The sequence below is a fragment of the Zosterops lateralis genome, assembly GCF_965231275.1.
Source record: "Zosterops lateralis genome assembly, chromosome: 13".
Taxonomy (NCBI): Eukaryota; Metazoa; Chordata; class Aves; order Passeriformes; family Zosteropidae; genus Zosterops; species Zosterops lateralis.
The window spans coordinates 15,023,347-15,050,361 of record NC_139773.1 but is presented as its reverse complement, the minus strand read 5'-3'; the positions used below and the strand labels follow the sequence as shown (position 1 = coordinate 15,050,361).

General features: G+C 43.2%; 1 protein-coding gene across 1 annotated transcript in view; it reads right to left on the bottom strand.

The window, feature by feature from the left end:
* Nucleotides 1–19,478, bottom strand: part of MCTP2 (multiple C2 and transmembrane domain containing 2) — a 117,337-nt gene extending 97,859 nt beyond the window's left edge. Inside the window, 3 exon segments of the mRNA XM_083870897.1 lie at nt 3,427–4,024; nt 4,720–4,883; nt 19,413–19,478. Coding sequence (XP_083727023.1) covers nt 3,427–3,957 — 531 coding nt within the window. The 5' untranslated portion in view covers nt 3,958–4,024; nt 4,720–4,883; nt 19,413–19,478.
* Nucleotides 19,479–27,015: the final 7,537 nt, after the last annotated feature.

Below are 27,015 nucleotides of genomic sequence, written 5' to 3'. Positions count from 1 at the left end.
AGTATGCATAAAATCTCACTCATGTGCATTAAATTTAGTGTTTCTTGGAGTCTCTGGCTTCACAGGAATCTCCTTCAGGCACCATCATTGGCACTGGTAATGGTTTCCCTTTACAGCTTGTTTTACACGGCACAAACACGGGATCAAACAACTGCATTGAAATTATAATAATTTTTCAAGTACTGTCTTGGCTAGCTTGATATCATTTATAAAAAAGAATTACCCTCAAAAATATGGGGTTTTTTAATTCTGTTTTTGTTTACTTGCATTACATCCACAGTTACCGAACAATTATAATCTTAACTAGAAAAACTTGGGGATTTAATTTTAGCTCCACATAAGATAAATTATTGTTATTCTAGGCAGGTAACTGCAATGAAATCACTGAATGTAGGTAAAAGTCTTGGTGGAAATGTGGTCCTGAAACCTTGATTTTATTGGTGACAAGAAGTGTCAAACTAAAGTGGGCACACTCAGGGGGGTCACAGCCCCAAATTCATCTGCATGAAAACAAATCAAGAAAGAGCAGATGTATGAATATCCATAAATTGAAAGTTCTTCTTGACAAGCATTCCCACCTCTGCCTTCCCTTGTTTTCTGCAGAAGAATTATACAAAATTTAAGACCACTGAGTGCATCAGCCACAGGACAGGGCTCTGGGTTGCCAGTGACTCACTGCAAAGTGTTGGCAAGGAGATAAAGAGGTATCAGAGCACTTCAGCAATGACACGAGGCAGTGGACAAAACCCAGTGGCAAGAAAAAAAAAAAAAAAAAAAAAAGGCATTACAGGAACCCTTTACAACCTGAATGACGCAGGGATTCATTCAAAACCACTTGCTTCTGCAGGCTTGCCTAGCTGGGTGCAATGGGGAACAGAGAGCAAATCTCTTGACAAATGGAAAAATGACGCCTGTGGGCAGAGCCCTGACGAGGATGGGCTGTGCTGAGCACCCACAGCTCTGCAGGAGGGCTCAGACAAATGTGAAAACCACAAGTAGGGCAAAACCGCGAGCTGATCTCACCCGGGAGCATCTCACGGTATCGGCTGGCCAAAGATCCAGGAAATGAGGAGGTGGCATGTGACAAGCAATTCTGGGGGAGCTCAACCTACATTTCTCCTTTTTTTAGTTTGTTTTGTTTCAGTGATCTGCCTTTCCTTCTGATTTGCCTCCCTGGGCAGGGAGTGATGCTCACACAAGAACAGTGTGAACTCTTGTGCTCCTCAGAGCAGCCCCACCAAAATGGGGTTTTTGGTCCATTCAGGGACCAAAAACCTCTGTAACAAACTACTTCCATCCGTGGCACACACAGCGCAAATCTGGTGGCTGTTCAATTAAGCACAAGTGAAACTGAAAATTGAAGCTATCATAGAATATTGAGGATTGGGTTGAAAGGGCCCTTAAAGATCATTTAGTTCAAACCTCCCTGCCATGGACTCCTTCCAATATTGAATTTGTTTTTCACCAGATGCAATATAATAAAATTTGCTCAATACTCCTCATTCATTTCTACTTTCCTCTGCTTCACTCTCTCCTTTTATTTTCGAGGAAAAAAAGATTTTTATAAGTTGCACTGAAGGCAGATAACAGTAAGGAAGCATATTCACACAGAGAGATGATTTGCCTTACAAGTAAATACCGAATGATTAACAGACAATAGCAAATACAGAAATACTCATTTCAGGAAAGATGTAAGTGCTGCAGAAAACAAGCCAGAGTCAGATTGTGTATCTGGATGAAATTTGACTTGAGGTTAAGCTATTTCATCACTATACAGGTACTTCATTCTCCTAGAACGCTCCGTTTGCCCAAAATCAAAGCAGGACTTAGTATTAACTTTGTCGTGCTGAGGTAGATTTTAGATGAGGGTTTCTGGTGTACAGCAGCAGGAAAACACTGCAGCTATCATTAAGACAACCTGGAACGACTTCCAAAATAATGAGAGTCCATATATTTACCATATACTGAGTGAGGTGCTACAACTTTTGAGTAACGTTTGAGCAGAGAAACAAACCACTACACTATTTCAGTCACTTTTCTTAGATACTCCTCGAAATAATGAACACTCTAGCAAGATGAAACCAATTTGTGAACAATTTAGCAAAACTAAACCGCAAGTGATGGTCAGTAACTACCAGTGTGACACTTTGCATCACAACAGACTGGGAGCCAACACCATTTGCTAGGAATACACAGGCCTTGCAAAACAAGCAGTTTATATCAGAAAGGACCATTTTCCCCACACCAGAGCTAATCATCCTTTTGAATTGGAGTTAAAAAACATTTAACCTGTGAAATCCCCATTCCCAAGGAAGGACCTGAAATAAAAACCCGATTCCCATTTTTGCATCTTGGATGACTACAGAGGCAGCTCCCATCACTGCAACAATCAGGAAATGAGAAAAAAGCCTCAGAAAGTTCAAAACTTAACTTTCCCATGGAGAACTCAACAGGAGCAGACATACTTCCACAAAATACAAAACGAATTTTGCCTGAAGTGCATCCTGCAGCCACAATCTTCACCTGCTGTCCATATAATGAAGCTATCAGACAGCTCCTCATGGTTCCCAATTTGCTCAGGCCAGGCAGGAATTAGTTTCATGACCATAAATTGGTCTCTGACCCTCCTGTGCACGGGACGTTATGCCCAGGCACAAATACTGACCACAGAGGCAGGGGGGAAGGAAAGGGGGACAAGACAGGGCGTGCAGAGAAAACATTTTAGTTTCTCACCTGTTTAAATCATCACCACAAAACCCCAAAAAACAGTTCTGAGAATGATGCTACATGTTCTGCTCCCTTTCACAGGCTTGTTTTGGTTAATTCCAGGTACAGGCAGAGTTCACCTCGCTCAGCCATCTTTCACCTATTGCCTTCATCAGAGTCCTGAGTGGGTGGATGGCAAATTGATCGTGCTACATAGCAATCCTGGTAACTATATTAACTAAAGAGCAAATGTATCAGCATCTCATTTCAGAGCTCAGAGAACTGCAACAACTTTTGATTTAAGCAAGCAATTCCAACAAATGTGAAAAATCTGAAGTATCATTGCAAATAATAGAAGAATAATAAAAGAACGAAAAAAAAAATGGAGCAGTGTGATTTGCAGCCCTGAACTGATAGGAAGGACAGCTGAATTAGTCTTGAATAATGTGTGTATCATGTAAAGTTTAGGCTTATTTGTATTGCTCATTTATTCCTTAAACAGAGGCCCCTCCTCACAGAATGGTCCGGGTCGGAAAGGATCTTAAAATTCATCTCATTCCATGGGGCAGGGACACCTCCCACTACACCAGGCTGCTCAGAGCCCTGTCCAACCTGGCTTTGGTTGGATCCTCCCTCCCTTTATAACCCCGAAAATTAAGGAGAAGCACCAGGAGCCCACAGGAGGTGGCCACAGAGCCTCTCTGCTGCTCCAGCACCCACCTCTGTGCTCTCGTCGCTCAGCGTGGAGCTCAGGCGGGAGCTCTGCAGCAGGTCCAGGAGATCCTCGCTGGGTTTCCTCCTCCCCTGGGACATGGGGCTGCCCACAGCCTCAGCTCCTCGTGAGGACAGCAGGGGAGTGCCCCCAGCCTGCGTGTCCGGCGGGGTGACCGTCACCTCTGTGTGTGTCCCCTGCTGCGACGTCCACAGCCAGTCCTGTCCCGCCGCCCTCACCGAGGTGTTCCTGCTCCTCAGGGACACCACGGACCTGGAAAAGCTCTTGGGGGAGCTGCTCGACAGCACCTGAGCGCTCGAGTACGTCGTCTCTTCTTCCTCCTCTTCTTCTTCTTCCATGAGAGTCTCCACCTCCAGCATGTCAGGCACTGACACGCTGAGACAGCGGTCCAAGGAGTGGCCCTTCCTCTCCAGCATCTTCACAGATCTCTTCTTGGTCTTCCTCACGCTCAGGTTCCTCAGGAAGGGCCGGGTCTTCTGTTTCAGGGATCCCCACACGGATTGTTTATCCAAGTCCATTGCTGCAAGGGGAAATCTCAGCAATGCCTCCTCCTGCACAGAACAGCTCCAGCGATTCCCAGGGTGACTAAAAGGAACGTAGGAAGAAGGCAAGTCAATCACAAAAGTGAACAGCCGCTCAAGACTATGATTCATGTTGTCTCATCTTTAAAACTTTCAGTCATCTCCCTGAACAGTTAAAACGGAGCATGTCACATTACTAAGTGCTTCCAAATACAATCTGGTGGGTAGGTTTGATTATTTAGGAGGAAAACAGCCAGAGCAAGTATTTATTCCTACACAAAAATGCAATGTCTGCCCACTACTTCATCATTGCTGAGAGGGGACATTACATTTCTTCTTCTGTCAAGTCCTAATTTGTGAAAACCTGAAGTTTATCCAATCTGAAACTCTTTCTGTACAAAGCTTACTGATGGGAGTTAAATCATGATAATGCAAGCACACAAAACAGGCTGGCAAAGCTGTCACTGGCATTTCTGCTGCCACTTTCCCAGGCCACGCAGGGCTTTTTTGGCTATTTCCAAGGCTACATCAATTCTTACAGGATGTGTTGCTGGCACATATGAAAAACTGCTCCATGAATTAAGCAGCTGAGGCTGAAGAAGGCACATTGAACATGAGGACTCCAAAATACTCCCTGACATTAACCCCCTGTCAGTGAAAACTTGCAGAATTATTTTTCCTTGTAAAGTAGGAATTGAGAGAAAAATAATACAAAAATGGATGGGTGGATCACTTTTGAAAACCCACTGGTGGACTCACCTTTGAGTTGATTCGCTGTGAGCATTTACACAGCTGGGAGGGTCAGGAATAAAAGAGCTAAAACAAAATCATTCACTGCATGTACATGGTCAGGGAACAGGGACACCTCTGTGCACAGGAATATCCTCACAGACAGACTCTTCCGCTGAGCAATCATCCTTATTCTGTGAAAAGAGGTGGTCAAACCATCATCAAACCTCAGTAAAGAAAAAGCTGGTGAAACTAGCAGGTTTACTCTTTTACAGTCACACACACAGAAGTTACAGTACATACCATGTTCTCAGAAATACACACTCATTAACTACATCAGAATTGCTTCCTAAACTCACAGCACGTTTACCTTCTAACTATTGTATAGTCAACAAAAAATTACTTCCCACTGTTTTCCTGATTACTAGGAAAAACACCAGGACAGACAACAGAAACACAATTGTTAGATTAATTCACCCAGAGAAATTACTGCCTGCTTTCAAAGAAATCGACTCTTGCATTCATTAATTTGAATGAGGCTGTAAAACCAGTTACTTAATAACTTATTTAAATAACTTTATGACTAAGCTTGCCACACTTGCAGAGTGTTCAGGAATCTACAAAAAAAAAATATCTCTAATTGCGTTACTGTGTAACTAAAGCTGCACAATCCTCCCCTCCCCCATTTATACTGTCAAATAAATAATATCAGCATTATTATATTCAATACATTAAATTAATAAGCTCAATGGCATTGCATGCACTCAAAAGGCAATAACAGGTTTTGCCCAAACAGGAAGGTGTATTAGTGTAGATGTATCAGCTTAACACAGCCACAATACCAAAGTGCACGTGGACAAACTGAAATTGGTTTTCCCTTTACAGAACCACTGAGTAAAAACTATTTTCTGAACCTCACAGAGGAAGATTTCACATAGAAAGGCCCACCATGCCTGCGTGTTTCTCACTGAACTCAGGCTGAAGCACAACAGATTTACAGAGGGAGGAGAGAAGACACAAATGCCAGCTCAGTTTGACTGGGGATGGAGGGATGCCTGTGCTGGGCGCCCTGCACAGCCTCATGAGACACGGCTAGATTTGCTCACACCCAGCTGAGAGCTTTCACTTAGGCCCTTCCCTTTTTCCATAAAACCTTGACAAGGCAGCCACAGACCACGTGCCAGCAACAGAAGTTATTGGCCCAAACACATTTGCACAAAACATTATGAAACACAATCCTGGGAGTCATTTAAACAACTCATCTTCTGCTCGTGCTCCCTGCATGGCTCGCCTACTTGTACTCAAACCTGCTGGAGCCAAGATGTTGCAAATAAAAGCAGAGCCCAGCTGAACATCCACTTCCCAAGGCACTTACTGCTTCCCATTCCCTTCCTGTTATTCTCCACCCCTCTCACTTCGAGGACCCACTGCCGTTGTTTTGATTTTGTTTGCTTTGAGGTTCTGTAACCAAGGAGCAGACTTGTTCCTGTAGGTTTTTCCAGTTGCCTTCCCCAAGTCCAGTGTTCTTTTTCCCCACTTACATTGCCTGAGTTGCTGGTTAGAAATGCCCATTGCAGGGCAGGGATGGTGTGTCTCTGAGACCAGCTGCACCTAACCCAGAGTGGGCAGAGCCCTCCTCAAGTCTGGCAGAAAAACAGTAGAATCAAGAAGCTTAAAAAAATGTTAACGAGAGTTTTGTCAAGACAGCAGGGATGGCTCCACTGAGCTGCCACCTCACAGGTCCTACACTGGAGTAACACATGAGTGGTATTTGCTGCAGAGGGAGCAGCAGGTTGCCTGAACTGAGGTCACAGAAGAAATAAGCCCATCCCCAGTCACTGGATTGCCTGGAAGTTTAACCATACTCTGCCTCTGAACCTTTACACCCACATTCCTGCTGCAGCTACAACTTCTCTTATATAAGTATTGTATTTACAGATAAATTAACCCAAATGATGGCTATGAGACACAATTAACAACAAACACACAATGTGCTCTCATCTGAGAAAAGGGTAAATACAGTCTGAAGGGCAAACACACTCTGACATCAGCCATGTGCCTATGCCTTTTTTCACTTCCTCACTTTGAGCAGAAGACACACAGATCATCACCATGACAAGAAATATTCCCTAGGGAGATGACTGGAAGATTGGGAATGGAGACCACCCTCCTCCCCGGTGGTGCTGGAGCCAAGGGTGACAGGATAACCCCCTGACAGGCCAGCCCATATTCACACACACAACTCTTCTTTCTTCCTACATCAATTTCCTCTGCTTTTCTCTTCCAGACAGAACAGCTTCAATAGAAATATTTTATTTTGGAGACAGAGAAATTCTCCCTTGCAGGTAGAAATCTCGATGATCTTGAAGGCCTCTTCCAACCTATTCATTCTGTGATTCTGTGAAAGTGTGTTCTTGGTACCAGCATGTTGTTCGTGTAGTCCCTATGCTCCATACGCCAGAAGTTCTCCCTCTTCCTTCCTCAGTCTCAGAAGTTCATGGCCAATTGTATCGCCAGATATTCCCTAAGCAACCACAGGGGAAAAACATACTTTGCCAAATTCTTGGTCTATGCTCAGCCTCTTTATTCTTCCCCTTTCATTGGCACATTGTAGCAAAAATCTGCAAACAGAAAACATTCAAAGAGACACATTTCCTGTTATCAATTTAACTCTGTTGTTTTTTGATTTAATTGAATGGCTCCTTGTTCTTGTGTAACAAGAAAAAAAAATGTTTTCAGTCTATACTCTTCAGCCTTCTCTTTAATAGACTGCCAAATCTCAAATGCTCAGAAGATTCCATGTACTTTAATATCTTCCTTCAGAGGGACTGCTTTTGATTGCACCTGTATTTTGCCATCTCCTCCTCTTTTGGGGGCAATAGGAACAAGACAGAAAGGATTACTGACAGAAAAGTTGCTCACAGCTCACTATGACTGAACAAATATCTCTATCATTTTATCCTCCCTTAAGTATCTTCTAATTATGATCTTTGGGATTTTTAATTTTTTTTTATGTGCTTTGGTTTCTTTCAGTAAAACACTCCATATGCACTCCCTTAAATTCACATAATATTTAAAGCTAAATGATTTTTTAGATGTTCTACCAGGTGGCTGTAAGAGATACTTCAAATGCCACTGAAAGCCTAGAGAAATCATCCTGCAATTCTACTTCATTTACTGACTTGACAGGAAGCCAACAAAGCCACAAGTGAGAAATACTGCAAGACACTCTGAAAACATTATAAAAGCGCCCAATATAACCAAGCAAATAAACTGAACAAACCCAAATTGATTTACACACTGGAAATTACAGAAGAAATTGTCTTTCTTCACTATGAAACCATTCCCTGCACACCCAGAACTGTCCCACGCACACTGAAGATGCTCCTGGTTAATATTTTTAAAGAATCATCCTGAAAGTCAGCCAAGATGACAAAAACACACCTGAGCACCACGCCAGCACTATTACAGCCCTAGATTGATTAAATCTATTAATCCTTGTACTCATTTGTTTATCCAGTGAAGGTGAAAACTCTGGGTCAGTGTGCCTGCCAGCCACCTCTGAGTTCGAATTTGGTCAGTGGATTTTCAGCTACAACTAAATGCTAATAAACACTTAAATCCATGACAGCAGAAATTCCTAACACATGCATCAAAGGCTGTTAGGAAGATGCTCCTCACTTGAATGCATATTAACACAGGTTCAGATTGGAAGGACCTAATGGAACTCCCTCAGTGTAAAAGCTCTATTGTTTCTGGCTGTGCTGGAATAGGGTATTCACCCCAATCTCTGCCTGTCTGGCACATTCACTGACTTAAAGCCTACAGTGCATAAGACATTGTACAAATTACAAGAAAAGATAATTACATTTCTGTTATGCAACACAGTATTGGGCTATGGAATGTTCTAATACGAGTTTATAATCTCCATTAGGTTTATAATTTCTGAATTCAGTGCACTGAGAAACAAGGCTGACAAGAAGGTGATAAGGGAGCAGGGGAGGAAGGGACTGAGGACTTTTTTTTCATCTTTTTCTTTTATCTTTTTGCTATAAATTGAGTCTTCTGGCTCTAGAAGCCATAAATGAAGCCATTCCTCCCTGGGAGAGAAAGGAAAATATCAGAGAAATAGCTCTATGCTGGCTGAACAACCACTGTATGTGCTGGGGGTTATTTCTACAACAGAATATACCATGTACCCCAGGTTTTTAATATCATTGTAGCTCAAACACAGCCAAATACAAACCATTACTAGGAATGGAATGACTTTTTCTAAAGAAACCAACACTTCCTTCTTTGCAATGGCTTATTTCAGTACCTTATCTTGCAATGCTTTATGCTAAGCACCAACAGCCACAGAGATAAGAAAATATCATCCAAATAAAGTAACCCTTTGTTCAGCATTACCAGCTTGCCCTGGAGCATTCCAAAGCCAGCACCAGTTATTAAAAGAAAAGGGGCAGGATGTTCCTTGGATCATCAACACCTTCAAGCAAGCATTTACAGAAAAAAAAAAAAAAAAAAATCTAAAGTGAAAGGCTGAGCTGGGTATGATCCCAGAGGGCAGCAAGGGACACTGAACTCCACACAGCACAATATGGAGAAACTGAGACAGCCTTTTCATATGGCAAATACCTGGACTTAAATTTGATAAAGCACGAGAGAGGAAAAAAAAACAAAAAACAGTCTAATCTCAATCTGATTCTGCGCAGGCTAATTACCCTGGGGAAATCAGTGTTAGAATTATTTTTAGCACTAACAAGTATCACAGGGAGTGCACTGATGCAGTGCAGGTAAAGCCTTCACTGCACAGGTGATTTGCTGCTAAAGCAGGGTCATGGCTTGGGCAGCTTCCAAATCTTCCCACCCTGCTTAAGCTTCCCTGTAGGGCTTCAAATGATGCCAGGCTGTGGATACAGATCCTGCTCTTCTGCTGCTCTGTTGCTAACAGATTCATCTGCAGAGCCTGGCAGGATGCTAAACTTAAACATATAAAAATGAAAGAGAGACTTGACCTGTTGCTGTCAGCCAAATTAGTACAAGTGCTTCATGAGAAACGATCTTACATGCCTCAATGGAAACGAGATAACCAAAACAAACCAGCTTTATTTTCTTGATGTGGGGTGAAAGAAACCTCCAGTCTCTGCAGAAGATCACAAGTAACATCCAGGGTAAACACAAGGCTTAAAGAAAAGCCTGTTTGTTACATGCAGATAATAAAGGCATCTAAAGGGGTATTTTCTATTTTAGGTTTAGGGTTTGTTGTTTTGGATTTGGTTTGGTGTTTTCTCACAGATTAATGGAGTTTAGGCTCTGGGCTTTTAGATCCCATCCTTGGCTTTTTGATTTTTAATTGGCTCAAACGTGATGAGTTTCATCTTTCACAAACACATGAAACAAGTACACATCCTCCTCCACCTAGCAGCAAGAGAGGAACAGGGACACTTTAACTCCTTAGAGGCTCTTCTGCACAATCTGGAGGGCTTTTTTCTCAACATTTATGAGCAGACAGTAACTATGAGAAGTAAGAGAAACGACCAGCTGCTACAAGCATCTTAAAATAGCATCCGATAGTGAAAGTTACTGAGAAAATACCCTGCACCTGCCTCCAGCTTATGAAAGTATTGCTTTCATTTTGCTTCTGTCTTTTCTAAAACAGAAGAAAAATGATGAGTATGTATAGAGGAAATGAAGGGGGAAGTGTTTGGGTGTATTTTTACAAACATATTTCATAAGTTCCTTCCACTCTTTGAGTTTCCTTGCAAATATTGTGGCTTGCAATTGTACCTGTGCAAGCAAAAAGGCCCTTTCAACCTTTTCAGTCTGATTTGGGGGATTGTACTGGAATGGGACAATCAAACATGATCCTTACAGTGCAAACAGCACCTGCTGAGCAGCAGAGTTCTCCAGGGACACCTGTGCACAAAAATCTGCTTCCTGCAGTGAGGATGTGCACCTCAAACCAGACCCCAAAAACATCCTGGAGGGGCAGATCCTTCTCCTGGAAGGCACTGTGACATCTCCTGACATCCCACCAGCAGCTGGGACACTCCTTCACCACTGACTGCAAATGGTTTATAATTTGTCTGGTTGTTCCCAACCCCATAGAAGATCCCTGGGAATGCTGGCACAAGGAGCAGGGCACCTCGAGGAGCAGGAGAGAGGGAAAGCTGATGAGCAGCAAGGGGAAGGAAAAGTGTAGGTACAAGCAAGAGTAGGAATGAAATAAAAAGAGCTCTAGAATAACTGAGGTTTATCAGGGCTCACACGAGGGACAACACAAAACCAGGGATAGAAGAGGCAGGTACACACGTGCTGAAGGAGCTGGTCCCTGCTCTGTTGGGAATCCAGCCCTTTTGGGAATCCAGCCCTGCAGCCTCCTTCCTCCTCAGTCTCTCCTTCCAGCCCCTGCTCACCTCCCTCATAACAAAAGGTTTATTTTTATAACAAGAAGTGCACAGAAATAGATCCTCCCTTTCCATGGCTCTCGGGGAAAACAAACCTGGGAAGGAAATCGGAGACTCATTTCCACGGGCCAAACCAACCCGTGCCTTTTACTAGCACTTAAATCATATATTTCAATAAAAGAAACTTGTGACTATATGCAAATTACTTGTCCATGTGCCAGATTTTCTCCCTAAATAACTACTATTACTGTCACACTTCTTATCAAAATTTAGTGACTACAGAGGAAAGGTCTATTAAAAGCTCTGTGTGACTCTTTATTTAACAATTTACCAAAATAACCCTGACAGAACACTTTTGATTCATAAAAATGGCCTGATAACAACTTGAGCAGGACAAAAAACTCCTGGTTTGCCTTTTTTTTTTTTTCCTTACTACATGCTCCTCTTTCCAGTAAGGTGGCACAAGCCAAGCTCAGTGAGAGTTGGGCACATGGGAGGGTTGAGATCATTTTGAATTTGTATTGATCTGAGTGATTAAATGTCCTCTCACATTTAACCTCTCCACACTTGGGTGTATCTGCAGGTAAAGTGGACCAGGGCTTTTGCAGCCTTTTAATTCCCAAAGGCAGGAGGCTGAAGAATCCTGAAGAAAAGAGAGTTTGGTGTGTTGTAGCACAGCACCGAATGAGGGAATTGCACCTGTAGCAGCCCTGATTTTCTGCAAAATCCACATGTGTTCCTACGGAAAATAACAGCACTTAAATATCACCCTGAGAAAGCTGGAAGGGACACTGGAAAACCCATAGACAGAGAAAGCTCTCAGGAATCTCTTGGTGAAGTCAAGCATTTGACTGTCTCACCCTGGACAATAATTTAGTACTTTAAATATGAAGAAGCCAATGCATACAACTAAAAGCAGTCACACTGCTCCCCTGAAGCCATGACAGCAAAGTGTTCAGCATAAAATCAGCAGCACAAATCCAATTACTCCTTTAACTCCTTTAAATTTCCTTTTTTTCTCCAGCTGTAAAGACTGAACATATGCCAGCACACATCTCTAAATGCCAGTCATTTTTCACAGGAAAGAGCCATCTCTGACTTGAGGTTTCTCTTTCTATTCACCATCTGAGTTTTTAGCCTCCTGGCACTAGAAATCTGCACTTTCTCTCCAGTTTCTGTTACAGCATTATTTTCCCACTGAGATCAGGTAAAGTTTGTAAATTTAACTCGTGTGCATTGGCAATTCCACTTTGGCACTTCCAAAGCCTTAACACTGGGGTTTTGGTTTGCTGAAGATGAAGTCCCTAAATACAAGCAGCAGCAGCAGCAGCCTCATAAGAAAACCACAAACTATGATTCCAGTAACTCTTTTAAGCTTGAATAAAAGGGACAAAAAAAAAAATATACAGGAATACTCTGCTGGAGTGTATAAGAAGTGACCTGTTCAGGAATTGACTTGCAGAAGTTCAGAGAACCTCAACTATAGCAAAGCCTGGTTTTGTTAATTCTGTTTCCTGGAAGTGATCCAATCAGAAAAACAGCTCCACAAAATAGGAATACTGGCATTGCTGAGCTAGGATGTCACCTGATGAAGCAATTTAAAATCTACTTTCATTTTTTCTATGATCCTATATGACAAACCTGCTGCGTGGAAACGTGCAGACACATTTATGCAGCGCTTAAAAAACTATTTGGCCCTGATTCATCTGGGGCAAACTTGCCATAGTCAGGGTGGAGTAGTTTGCTAAACATTAAATACCTTCCCCTAAGCATATTTACAGCTCCTGCTGCCCAACCACAGTGGCTACTCCTTTGTACACTGCTGCCACAGTGGGTTTTTTATTTTTATTAATCCTCCTTTCACGCACACATAGCTCCAGGCAGGATAATTTAGAACAGATCAAGCTGACCACTTACTTGTCATTATCGTGCTCCATTCACATATTCTCAAAGTAAATGTTAAGTGCAGAAATTATGACTACTTAGCCCTTAATTAACCAACAAAACACTGAGTTTATTAATCATGGATGTTTAGTTCTGGTGAATACTGACTAAGAGGTATTTTAATTCAGCTGTCACAATTATACAATTTCCTGGTTTGGCTCCTGGATTAAAATCACATAATGCTCAAATCCAGAACTTTTCAGCAGGTGTCAATAAACCCTTTAAAGATGCAGTAATTTTTATTTTTTTTTTTTAATGGATTTAAGAGCTATTCACATTTCAGCTCCTCTGTCTAGCAGATTTGGACAGGAGTCACCAATCTGGCAAGTGTCCTGAAATACAAACTGCTCACAGTCAGCTAAACAGATCTGCAGGTTTTCTGGTTCAAACGATTTTTGCACCCAAGTAGGTGAATGTTTGATCAGCTTTTGTTTGCTGACTATCAAAGACCAGACAGATTTTTTGCTAAATGCTACTATGAAGCATTTGGTGAATGGGAGGAATGAGAAACCCTCCTGAACTGAACACAAATGCTTGTAATGAGATTTGTATCTTACAGTTTTACAGAGCTGAACAAAATTCAGCCACTTATACAATAAAATAAATTAAAATCGCACCCCAAACACAAAGGCACCATTCCCACTATCTGAATTTGGGTAGGGAGCATTTATTCTAAAATAATTAGAAGCAATCCCAAATAGCAGGACTTCTAAAAAATCCACTAGAATATATAACTGGAATTAGATGTTTGCATTCAAAAAGGAAAACAAGACAAAACAAAACTCTCCAGTTAATTGTTTCCAAGTAGTAGAAACTGGGAACAAAGCCTGCTATTGAACGAGCATTAATGATCTGCCATTTGGATCTGCAGATGTTTCCCATGAGGGAAGACAGCAAAAAAACACTCCTCTTCAAACCCAGGGAAGCAGCGACAAGGGGATGAGTTATGTTCATTCATTCGGATATTTCTATTTGAAATTGTCAAAACCATTAGGTTTAATAAGATTTTACTTCAAGGGGAACCTGCACCCAATAAAATTTCAAAGAACAGAGCTCTTAATCTTTCCTCACTTAAACTCAAATGAGTCAGACTTTAAAAAAAAAAAGAACTTTCACAACCGTGATAAAGTGAGCTGAGAGGGAGACTGCCCCATCCTTGCTGACAGCTCCTGATCATCACCACCTCCACATCAATGGCAACACAGACAAATGCCTGCTCAAATTAATTAGCCTGGCCCCCTCATTCCCATTCACCCCCATTAAAAGATTATCAAACAATATAGATTATATACCCAGTCCTGGCTAGAAACTTAACTTCCAGAGCAGGGCTTATCTGTTTGGGAGGAGAGAATGAAAGTGCACACTCATAAATCCCAAAAAGACACAGCTGCTTCTTAATTTATGGGATTACGCAAAAGCAGAACTGCTTTATTTCTAAATTAGCTCTGATCTCAAGGCAGCAAAGCTATACAATTCCAAGAATTCCCAAAACAATGAAATTCTCCCAAACCTAAAGTTTCCAGGAAAGCAAAATTTACTCCACAGGCTGCATCTATAGTTCCAGGAGTGGGCAACAGGAAGAATTGTCAAGGGTACAAGTATTTCCCAGAAAGGAAGGATATGAATAAGATCTCCCTTTATTTTTTTCCCCATCCCCAAAAGGCCAACAAAACCAAACAAAGACCTCAAAAGCTACATTAGTATTTAGCTCGCATTTTAGCAAGTTGTTTTTGTGGGAAAGTGAAAACAAGCCAGTGAAGGAGCATCTGTGTAAATACACCAGGAACAGGCACCCACCACGGCAGGAGGAAAAGTCACCCCCTGGGTCACTGACCCAAACACCAACAGCAAGCAAGCAAATTGATTAGTTGGAAGCAAAGACCACCAGAAATTGTTGTCAAGAGGCTCTTTGAGGCCAAAGATGTCATAGCATAGGGATCCTCTCTGGTGGCAGGAGGGGTTGGACACCTACATGATCAGACTGGAAGTTCCAGCTTCAATTCCACAGGCAGCCCCCAGGTCTGTCTTCCCCAGAAAAGCAGCAGTGAAAGTCAGTAGGAAAGCACAGACACAATTTGTCCCCATCATTCCCAACCTAGGGTTTGACAGGAGGCAGTGAATGAATCAGAAGCAAGAGTTAAAAAAAGGCCTAAAGGTCAGCAGGCTGCTTATGTGAAGAAAAGAACAAAAAAAGTCTTCTTAGAAAAGCAGTGTGCATTTAAGAAAATAGAAATCAAATCTAAAATTATTACATGCTCCAGATTTTCCCACAATAATCCAGTTATTTCACAATGGAGCTTTGCAGCAGTAGTGCAGCCTTGCAAAAGGTCAGCTCCATCTGTGTTCTTTACAGATCACGTTTATGAATAGCCAGTTAATCAAAACTTAAAGAAACACAGCATTGAGCACACAAAATACTTCAGGTTTTTTCCCCCAAGTGTGAAAATTGAAGTTGCATCTAATGTTCACCTGCTTGAAACTATTCCAGACACAACAGCAGTGATCCCAGGAAAACCCATCCAAATTTCCATCACACACAGAACGCAAAGGGACCGCATCACTCAAAATATCCACTCAGCCCAATAAGCTGCCTCTAACTCTGACCAAAAACAGATGCTCAGGGGAAGACTATAAGGTCACAAAATCATACCGTGATTCTGCCTGCAAAATAATCTCCTGGTTTCCAGGAATCTGTGATTTAGGGGCTGCTTCAGCTAAAATTTGTATCTGCATCTTTGTGATTAACAGCCCCAGCGTACGTTTTCTCTCTTAATTTGCCAAACAACTTTAAAATTAATTTAAATTTCTTTAACAACAGGAAAGTATTGGAGTAATGAGTTCCACAGATAAATTATGCTTGTGTGAAGCAGAAGTATAATTCAGCTACAGAAGAATTTTTTTTTAATTTTTTATTGAAGACCTTAGAAAAAAAAAATCTTTGAATCTTGCTCATTTATTCTTACCTCCTTAACATCTTGAATTATGTAAAATTACAAATAATTGTTCTCTGTTTACTCCACATCACTCAGATTGTTCCCACTTCTGCATTCTCCTCTCTAATGATCTCTCTTAATTGAAAGAGAGGTTCATTCAAGGAACCTGGTTAACGTTACACCATCCAAACATCTCAACTGGCACACACCACAGGCTTTTTTTCCCCCCCTGAGATAATTGATTTGTCTGAATATATAATGTAGTGCAAAACAACCTAAGTTCAAAACCATCTAGGAACGTTTCAAGAAAAGGTAATTAACATCTTATTTTCTACAGTCTTTACAAATATTTTTACCAAGTAATTTCTAAGTTGAAAGAATAGTTTAAAGGGTTTGAAAATTGCCTCTGGCTGTGTAGCTTTTTAAAGGACTGAAGTTTTTGATTAGGAAAAATTTGTAATCCCTAAGTATTTCAAAAAAATTAGAGCAAGACCCTCCTTTGTAACACTCCAGAATAGCTTTTTGATGAGTTACTGTAAATACAATTATACTCCTGCAAGTGTTTACCCTGGCACAGGGAAGCACGAGGCCACAGGGGTGCCAAAAGTCAAATTTGCCTTAGGAGGTGACATCCTCAGGGCAGGACAGACAGATTGCACATCCACAGTGCCCTGCAGATCACAAGATACCCAATATCCAGGGAAGATGGAGAACATCCAAAAGCAAGTCTCCATCAACAAGGCTTCCTTCCTACTGATCCCTAAATTGGACCAAAACCATCTGCCCACACAGCAATCAACCCACTCCATGGCTATGCTGGTAAACCTGTAGTTACACCCAAGTTGATTTCTCCAAGGCAGAAATTGCCAGGTAGATAAAAAGGTGATCAATCATTTGATCTAACATGGGACACTTGGCCCAGTTTCTCTCATCACTCTTGGTCTTCATTAGAACCCTCACAGAGAAGACAATGGGGAGTTAATTCTTATGTGGATCACAGAAAATCTTATGTGGATTACAGTTGAATACACAAAGAAAGCCTTGATATCGAGACACATAAATCGTCCAAATATGAATATTCCATCTGTCCATGATTTCACTTTACAGCATCAACATCTTAGGAAACAGAGGTGCACTCAGGATCAGCTGTTACACTGATATGTGATTTAAAACCAGAGTTTAAGGCACTCACAGTTCCAACATCCTCACAATCCTGCAAGGACCAGTTAAGCCTTAAGAAACAGGTCCCTTGGATCCAGGGAACATTCAACTGCTTAAGTCAAATGGGAATAGATTGAAGAAAAATGTCCTTTTTCTTATAAACAAGCTTCTGTGCAAGCGTGTTATCTAATAACTACAACTGGAAGGAAAACGGGAATGTGGGAAGAGTGCCAATGTAAATCCTCCAAATCTGAGGAAATCGGGAGCAATTTTCCACTCAAGGGTGGAAACAACACAGAGGAAATGCAGAGCATACTTGGCATGCTTTGCTCTCCTCTGCTGAGGTAAAGCTTCCCTCTCCCCTGTGCCCATGCAGAGGGACCCCAGGTGATGAGACCCCCAACTCCCTGCACTTTGGGAGACTGGAATTCAAAACCCTAGACCATAAGGGTATAGGTGATGGTGAACAAAACAGTCAAACCCCAAAATTCTCACAACAAAGTGACAGCACAAGTTGTTGCACACATCCTGCCTGAATTTGACAGCCACTGGTGGGGGCCTCGTGCCAACCTTCTGCTGTCTATGAGAAATTAAAGATAAGATGGGCAAATCTGCCCAGTGTAGACTAAAGGAGGAAAATCAGACACTCAGTATTGCCTGGAAATGTCAGTGGGAGCAACCAAGAAACTTCTGGGGTGAGGTTTATCCCCTGTCCCAAACCCACTCCAGCCACACACACAACCTGACTCAGCTCCACCACAGGCAGTCCCAAATCCCAGTGAACTTCAACATCCAAGGTGCAACCACTGTTCTCCTCAGGAGTGTTCCTTGCCCAAGCAGGTAGATTTTTTCCCTAATCATCTGTTCAAATCAGAGGTGCAGTTAGTCCAAAAGAAGCTGTTTACATTACCAAATGCAAAAGGCACCGGGGAAAAAAAAAACCTGCAGTGAAATTAGTGAAATTGAGCCAGTTACGGTTCTAATTACCTTGAATGACATGATAAGCAACACTTCTAGCACTGTTACAGCCCCATGGACTGTCCCAGGAGGGGATGATTACAGGAATCCCTGGGCTGTTTAGACACCCACCTTCCTGTCAATGACACCAGTGCCTCTCCTCATGACCTTGTTTATAATTGACACCTTAAATCCACACATCTACAAACTATCCCACAGCTCCTTTAATACAATCAAAGTTAAACTTGTCTTAACAGCACAAAATTTACCATTCTTAATTTTTAAAAAGTGCAAATTTTTTTAAGAAATAAAATGAGATTTTCCTCTCGGCACCGTTTTTGATTCTTTATTTCCAGTATAACAAAGTGAAACTACACCCACTGAATCCGTCTTCAGGCTACAGCACATGCAAGTTTATTTGCTTTTTGATAAGCTATTTTATGATGGCATTGAACAGCAGCAAGAAATCAAACAAGCAAGATTATTACTCAAATACACTCATTCATCCTGACAGCTAAATCGACTCGCTCAACAGTATCATCTTCTGAGAATTACTGCAAAATACACGACAAATTCTACAGTTTAATCACAGTAAACTAATAGTAAGATATCCAGGTGAGAACTTCTATTTTCTTAATGCCACGTAGCAGCAATTCAGCTTTCAGTGTGCTCTGAGCAACTGACTGTCATAAAACCAAGGGCACCAACCAGATCCCTGCCAGTTGCCATAGCTGTGCCAGGCAAATATCAATGAAAATTCACACTATTTCTCATTACAATCGTATGAACAGCTCTTTCAAAAACAAAAACAAACTATGCCTTACACACTACATTTCCCTCAAAGTTACCCTTAAAACAACTCCGCCGTGTCAATGCACTCGTGTGAATGTTCCACTTTGTTGTTTGTTTTTAGTTGAGGGATTGTTTTATTATTGCTGCTAAGTGGTTTATTTATTAAGTCAAAGTCAACCAACTCGGTTTCAGTCAGCAAGTGCACATGGGGTTGTGTCGGTTCAGTGAGAGGAAGGAGAGAATTTCCCCAGCATCATCTTCCCAACAAAAAGAATCGTTCAGACAAGGTGCGAGTCCCCGGAGCAGCATCACTAAAGGGACAAACAGCAAAAAAGCGAAGTAACCCCGAGCCTCCCACGGCAAAGTTACTTCTGCGGGGAGGCACCAACAGCGGAGCTGGGAGCACACGGGCAAAACCCGCCACACCTCAAAGAGCAAACAAACAAACAACAAGGAAAAGAAAACCCCAAAGTAGAGAAGCGCCTCCCCGAGCCCGCCGGGCTGCCCTTCCCCTCCGGGGCCCCTTTACCTGCCGGCGGGGCCGGGGCCGCGCAGCGCCCGCAGCCGCCCATGGGACCCGCTCCGCTTCCCCCGGCCGGGCACGTGTGGCTGTCCCCGCTGTCGCCGCTGTCACCGCCCGGCCCCGGCCCTGTCCCCGTCCCCTCCCGCCTGCCGGGGCGGTGCCGCCGCCGGCGCCTCCCTGCGCGCTCCGCGCTGCCCGCCCGCCCCCGAACCGCCGGGGCTTCCCGCAACCCGCCCCCGCCGGCGTCCGCTTCCCCGGGGCATCCCCCTGCGGCATCCCCTTGGCTCGAGCATTCCCTTGGAGCATCCCCTTGGAGCATCCCTTTTGGAGCATCCTCCTGGGGCATCTCCCTTGGAGCATCCCCCTGCGGCATCCCCTTGGAGTATCCTCCTGGAGCATCCCCCTGCGGCATCCCCTTGGAGTATCCTCCTGGAGCATCCTCCTGGACCATCTCCCTTCGAACATCCCCCTGCGGCATCCCCTTGGAGCATCCTCCTGGAGCATCTCCCTTGGAGTATCCCCCTGGGGCATCTCCCTTGGAGCATCCCCCTGGACCATCTCCCTTCGAACATCCCCCTGCGGCATCCCCTTGGAGCATCCTCCTGGAGCATCCCCCTTGGAGTGTCCCTCTGGGGCATCTCCCTTGGAGCATCCCCTTTGGACCATCCCCCTCTTGGAGCATCCCCCAGCGGATCCTATTGCTCGGAGCATCACCATCCCCTCCCAGACCTGCATCCTCCAAGACAACACCAAAGCATCAATTTTCCACCAAACCCAACACCCCAGGGAGGTCGGACTGGTGGTGGCAAAGGGCAGGGGACCGGCAGCACTGCCCTGGAGAGCCCTGGCTGAGGGTGGAGCTAGGAAGGAAGCCCTCGCGAATGACGACATGCCAAGGGAAATGTAATCAGCAGCAGCGTTTGCTGCCACGTAACGCTTGTTCTTGGCTGCATCTCCCAACACGTTTTTTTGGCAGCATCTCCAGGTGCCTGGACAAGGGAGCCAAGGGCTGCAGCCGCGTTCCAGGCAGGGAAACTGAGGCAGGATTGGGTGAGGTGACATGCTTACCTGGCGTGTCTGCAGCTGAAACATGGTCCCACACACATTTCTTGATGAGTTTGCCACGGTATGGAAAGGCAAACACCTCCCAACAAGGCCTTCAATGCCAGGTTGTTTCTGGAGCAGGCTGGGTCACACACCTTCCCAGACAGCTCACCCAGTCACCACTCCCTCCTGCGGTGTTCAACATCCCTTGAGTGTGGTATCACTGCAGGAGGTGCACAGCAGCGAGATGGGGAAAGACAAGGAACGTATTTACATTCCACACGTGTCATTCTGATCAGAACTCACACCTTGTCTGTGAGCGTCACTGATGCAGTGACACCCATCTCGCACCATCGAGCGAAACTCGGTGATGCAACCACCTTGTGCCATTGCAAAACAGAAATGGTTATGGACATGTGGGAAGGGTTTGTCACAGCACAAAGAATCATTCTCTAACCACTGAATAAAAATGTGGGGAAGGCATAAAAGCCATCACTCCAGTTCTTTCAACAAGATCCGGAGAGCAAGAGTTCACACCTATGAACGGTGCCATGTGGATCTACAAAGTGAGGATCAGGAGCCATCAGTTCAGGAGCTGGGAGCTACACATCAGGGAGATCATTGCTTGAACACGTGCGCAATTTCAAAGGAACAGGAAAAAAAATTTGGCAATGCTTTATTTTGCCTCCTGACTTAAAGGTTATGTTTGAAGGGACAGATCCTGATGTTCCAGAACAAGCTCAACAACAACACTGGTTACTGCAGACAGTGTTGGAGGTATACAGCAGCTCCTAAATTGCATAAACCTTCCCAAAGTTTGTCTGCATGCTGAACAGGACAGTTTTACTCAGCTCATGCAATCAAAAATCTAAAGGGAAGTTGGCTGAGATTAGAAAACTAATCAATGATCTCAGCTGAAAACAGAGAAGAAAGGAAACTTATGCCGCTAATGTTTTTGTTTTCCTTTCATCTAAACCAAGAAAAATATCAGATTCAGATAATTAGATAAGTTCAGAACTAAAACAACACAGCCTTTAAAACACTTTTCTCTTAGGTGTGTGATCCCACAAAGTGTGTATCAAATATGGCTCTGTGCATGTTTTGTCAAAGGCTACAGCCAAGAAAGAAACTGTAAACATGCCCAAAGGCAATCTAATAAAGGTGGCTGCTGATTTCGGGAGAAGCAAAGGAAAGCAGCTTGTGTGTGCCTCTGCCAAAATGAAATGTAACAGTGCTCCTTGGATGCAAGAGGAGAAGGAGATACAGAAATTAAATTCTCATAGCCAATATCCACCCAAATGAGAAAAGCTTGCCACGACTCAGTGGCAATAAAGAGATAAATTGATTAACTCTTACAAGATTACCCAAATGTGGGCTCTGCAAAACATTAGCTTGAGAAATTTTCTTGTCTTAGGCATCATGTAGCTGTATTAAGGATGCTGATAAGGCCACAGAATGCTGAATATCAAGTTCTTTGTTACTTCACTGCTAACTAAGAGGAAAAAAAAGGACAGTACTGGGAAGATCCTGGGGATAGGAACTTTGCATCACTGGCAGGCTAAGGGGAAGAGAGGAGGAAACGTGAAACTTTGGAAATGTCACTAAAACATCAATGTGAGGGTATTCTGTGAATGCATCCAATATAATCTGAAGTCATCGAGAGCCAAGATATGCATTATTATAACAGTAAGTCATTATGTATGACTTAAGGATTTTAAGGATGAGCACTAATTAAATCCCCCTGTAAAACACATTGGGGAAAAAAAAAAAAAAAGGCACCGTTAAAAATACAGCAAACAGAAGCATTTCAGCATGAGAAATTGAAATGTGTCTATCTAAAGAAGATTTCTTATTAACTTTCCATACTCACAAGGAGCCCCTGTGCACCTTCTCTTCATGCACACAAATGTTTTTCTTCTGGATTTTATTAAAGATGTCATTATCAATTCCTGTGAGGGAAGAGAAAATATATAATTGAGAACCATAGTTGGCGTTATCAAATCCTACTCATCTTTTGTGTGAATATCTCATTTTCTCAGAAGGGAAAGAAGACCTGTCTTCTCAGCAAAGAAAAAAAAGAAAAAAGATTGCAACTTTTCTTCTTTGCCTGCATTTTCTTACCCTTTATTCTGACTGCTGAAAGGTAAAAAATTACCTTCTCAGCCTTTACCAAAACCTGCCCAATGTGGATCAATGTGAGGCTGCTGAAAATAATGGGTTTAGCTCCTTTCCTAATTACAGGTTCAGCTGCAACCTTTCAGAGAGGCAGCAAGTGAAGCATTTCTATCCTGCCCACCCCTCTGCACTGCCTGTTTGCAGCAGCATTTCTCCAGGGTTGTGAGGAAGAGAACAAGGGCACAAGGAGATCAAATCACAGAAGAAAACAGTCATAGAATGGTTTGGGTTGAAAGGGAGCTTAAAGCTCACCCAATTCCAGGCTCCTGCACAGCTCTCACCAGAACAAATTGCTCAATGCCCCATCCACTTTAACCCTGGCCTTGGACACTGCCAGGGATGGGGCAGCCACCAGCTTCTCTGGGCACCTGTGCCAGGGCCTCCCCACCTTCACAGGGAAGAATTTCCTTCCCTCCCATGTGGGTTAAAACTGCTTTTCCTGACCTCACTGGTAGTGTATCTGGTAACAAGACTTTGGAGCTCAATCAAGTTAAAAGCTTGTCAGTAATTCCTCCTCTTATCTCACCGACAAGTGGAAGGTGTTCCCTGGAAGCACCACCAGAAGCTTTGAAGATGCCCTTATCACCATTTTGAGCAATTCTGTTTGCACCCACCTGTTCAGCACCAGCTTTACTGACGTGTTTACAGCACTTGGCTTGACAGATTGCTCGGGACATTTGTGAGCCTGGGACACAGCCCCTAAGATAGGCAGCTGATAAAGGCTCTTCAAAATCCCACAGTGAAATCTCCTACAAGAGTTAAGTGTTATGTTTCATTTCTTTTGGACAAGTGGGTCCCAGAGACCTGGTGACCCCAAAATACAGAATTACAAGTCCCTAAGTTGCAGCCCATTTTCCTTGCAGCCAGCACCTGGTTTACAGGCAGGATTTGGAACAGGACCAAGGGTGTGCTTGTTCCCAAGTCTTGGAGCGTTAAGCCATTCCCAGAACACAAACTAAACCAACTGCCAGGTTTAAATCATTCTGTGCAATTGCACAAATGAATGCACTCAAGACTTTAGGAGACTTAAGCATGTCAGTAAGTCTGGGATTAATAAATGAATAATGGTAATTAGTTATGGCTTGACTACTCACTTTCAGCTCCAACAGGTTACCTTGAAAAACCACATATTTTCAATCCCATTTAACGTCATTATGATTCACCTTATCGGTTAAATGTGTGATACATTCATTCTTTAGGGCTGGATTCTCTGCTCTGAAATGTCACTGACCATATTTTTGTCTCAACTGTGGAAATGCCACGTGGGCCAACCTGAGCTTAAACTTCAAATGAAACCATCACAACCTCAAGCTTCCTCCTCACTTTTTCAATCCCATGCCTGTGTTTGTGTGCAGCTTCACCATTTGAACAGCACTGACAACATTTCCATCAGTTGTACAAGGAGAGAAAGAACAAAGATGTGAGACAATTGTTTCAACCATTCAGGATTCATTATTAGCTTTTAAATGCCATTTAAACAGGCTGTATTTTGTGACAGAACTTATAATTCAGAATCTGTGCAGTCATTTTCCTGACAATCCATTGAGGAGCAATGCTGGGGACTGTCTCTTGTGCAAACAATAAGCTTTTAGAACATTTGAAAATTTAGCTTCTGATTCATCCCAAGAGTAGAGCAGAGCTGAGCAGTGGGTCTATGGGCTCCTGAGACCAGCTGACAACTTCTAGAATAAAAACGAAGTCAGGGATTTAAATAAGGAATTGTATCCAGGAACCTCCAAGGAATTTACCTGCATTAAATCAATGCATCCTCATACATCTCAGAAGTACTGTCAGAAAAAAAAGGCTGATAAAAGCAAAGGGTTTTTTTTGAGGATCGGTTCAGGACTAGATAGGAAACCAGTGAGAGTCAGGGATAAAATACGAAATTTTGATCCTTCCAGTAATATCAAAGGGTTTGGCAGGGGAGGAGATGATGAGTGACTTATTTTGCTTGGGGTTTTCTCCTTGTACTTTCTGAAAAGGGAAAACTGGACCCTGGTGTTTGCAGCTCCCAGCCCCAAGCCCTTACCTGAGCTGCAGTGAGACATTTGGTCCTTGAAAGAGGGAGGCTGGCACTTCACAAGCTATGGAGAGTCTGAGCAATGCAAATAAGTCATGAACACAGGGGTGAAAACAACAATTAAAAAGCAAACCAGTCTTTCAATATTTTTGTAAAATTTCCCCTGAATATCCTCTCCTCATTCCTTCAAGTACAGGGTTATTAAAAGCTGATTTTTGGTGTACCATTACCCCTGCTTTCTCACAAAATGATCACCCTGGGAAGAAGATACAAACACAAACTAGAGATTAGTTGTGTGCTCCAGGCCCAGTCCTGGATCTAGAGAACAGAGCACAGGGCTGGGAGTGAATGTAAGAAAGTTTTACTCTTTTCCAGACTCTACCAAGTAAGGTATTATTTTCCTTTATGTCTATTTTCAGCAAAATGCATTTTAAGAGAGTATTTTCCTACCTTGAACCGTGCCTGTTGGAACTGGCATTTGCTCATGAATTGTGATCTGGGGTAGCTGAAGGAAGAAAGTTACACAGGTTTTAACACAGCAGTTTTCAACCATGTTTTCTAATAACTGATAACTGAAACCCAAACTTTACATTCCTCACAACAGACTTGAATTGGGAAAATATCTACTTGCTTTATTTTTGCTACTGTTAATGTTTTGGGCTTTTTATCACTCTGTTATAGCACAAAACTCTCACCAAGCTGAAATCCATAGCCTAAAACTGGAGCACAGCAGGTCCCATCCCTGTTGGTAATACGTATTTCCAGGGCAGTGTTTAATCAGAATATCATAGAACTACTGACACTGAGGGTTAGTCTTATACATACTCCGAGATGCTGAATGAGTCTTTTCAATATGAAGGTTCCTAGATCAGAACAAGTATTTGCATGTAGGCATGGCCACAGTTCTACTTAGAGCCTCACCTACTGTTGCTCTCCAAGTGTTATTCCCTGAGCAAACAGAAAGACTTTGTTTTACAAAACACTGACCTATGGACTCTTTAGTCTTTTAAATTCAATCACGTTTTTAATATTAAAGACCCAGAAATTGCCAAGGGTAAGCTGAGAACTACCATAACTGAGCCTAACACGGTTTGAGAACAGCAAGGTAAAGGTGACAAGCCTGCAAAGCCTGGCCAAGTGTCACACACACCCTCAGAGCCAGCAGCAGATAGATCCCTGAGGGTCTTGGTGGAGTTGTTAAAGCCCATCATGTGTCCTGTGCCAAGGACAGCTGCACTTGCCAAGGAGGTTATCAATCTCATCTGCACACTGCCCCCTGTGCCAAACATCACACACAGACCTGTCAGCAGGGCTGCAGCTGGGAGATCTCATTAATCCTCTTCTGTCCTAATAAACTGCACTGGCAGAACCCTGTTAATTAAACTCGTTCACCTTCCTGCCTTGGCTGCTGCAGACATGCCCTAAACTACCTCGTTTAGGAGCATCTCTAGTCCCCACATCCCTCTCCTGATCTGAGCTGCTCCAAGAAGGCTGAAGATGACTAAATCTGTGGGAGGGGTAAATAAAACTCACCAAGCAGGGCACAGTTCCTATACCCCAGTGTGATATGATCAGAAATGCTCAAACTCATCATTGCCCACAAGCAGGCCCTGTTTGAACATGGGCCAGGTGTGATCAAAGGCTGCCAGCACAGCACAGCCCCTCACCCTGCTCCCAGCCATTGTTCTCCAGGACAGCAATTCCTAACAGGAGAGATGCTCTGCACAGGGGTTGACAGGCTTCAAAGCAGGTCTGTCATCCAGGCAATCTTCAGAACAGCCTGAGAGGAGGGCAGGAAATTGTGTCAGAACAAGGAAATGATAAGAATAACTGCCTATTTTTGTAGCTATGAATTTGTTGGTACTGGATCATTCCACTCACTGATCCATCAATTTCCCTGCCCTGCCTCTGTCAGGGACCAGTATTTGTCAGAGCTGAGGAAAGTGGAAACCCCACAGAAGGCTGAGGGGCAATTGCACAATGCTGGATGTTCAGGGAAATTGTCCTCAGCAGCTTCAGGAGTGGTTATGTTTGTAAATGAAAGCACAATACCCAGGAGCAATTATTCTAGCTGTGTTTTTCCTACTTCGTCAGTCTGCGTGTTCCAGAATATAAACAGGAATACTGAGTTACAGTAACTGGTGACTGCCTGTTTCCCAGCAAGGCCAGTGGGCTCTGTTCCTCATTCTCTTTGCTTGCTGTGAACCAGATCTGATGATTTCCCACCCTACCTAGTGATGCAAAGCCAAGAGTTCTCTCTGTGAAAAGGTGAAGATCTGAGTTAATTGTAGAGAGTGTTGGTGGAAGAGACACAGGGTGGAGTGTGAAGTGCTAGGGTAAGGCTTCAGCTGCTGTGATTTAAAACAGCCC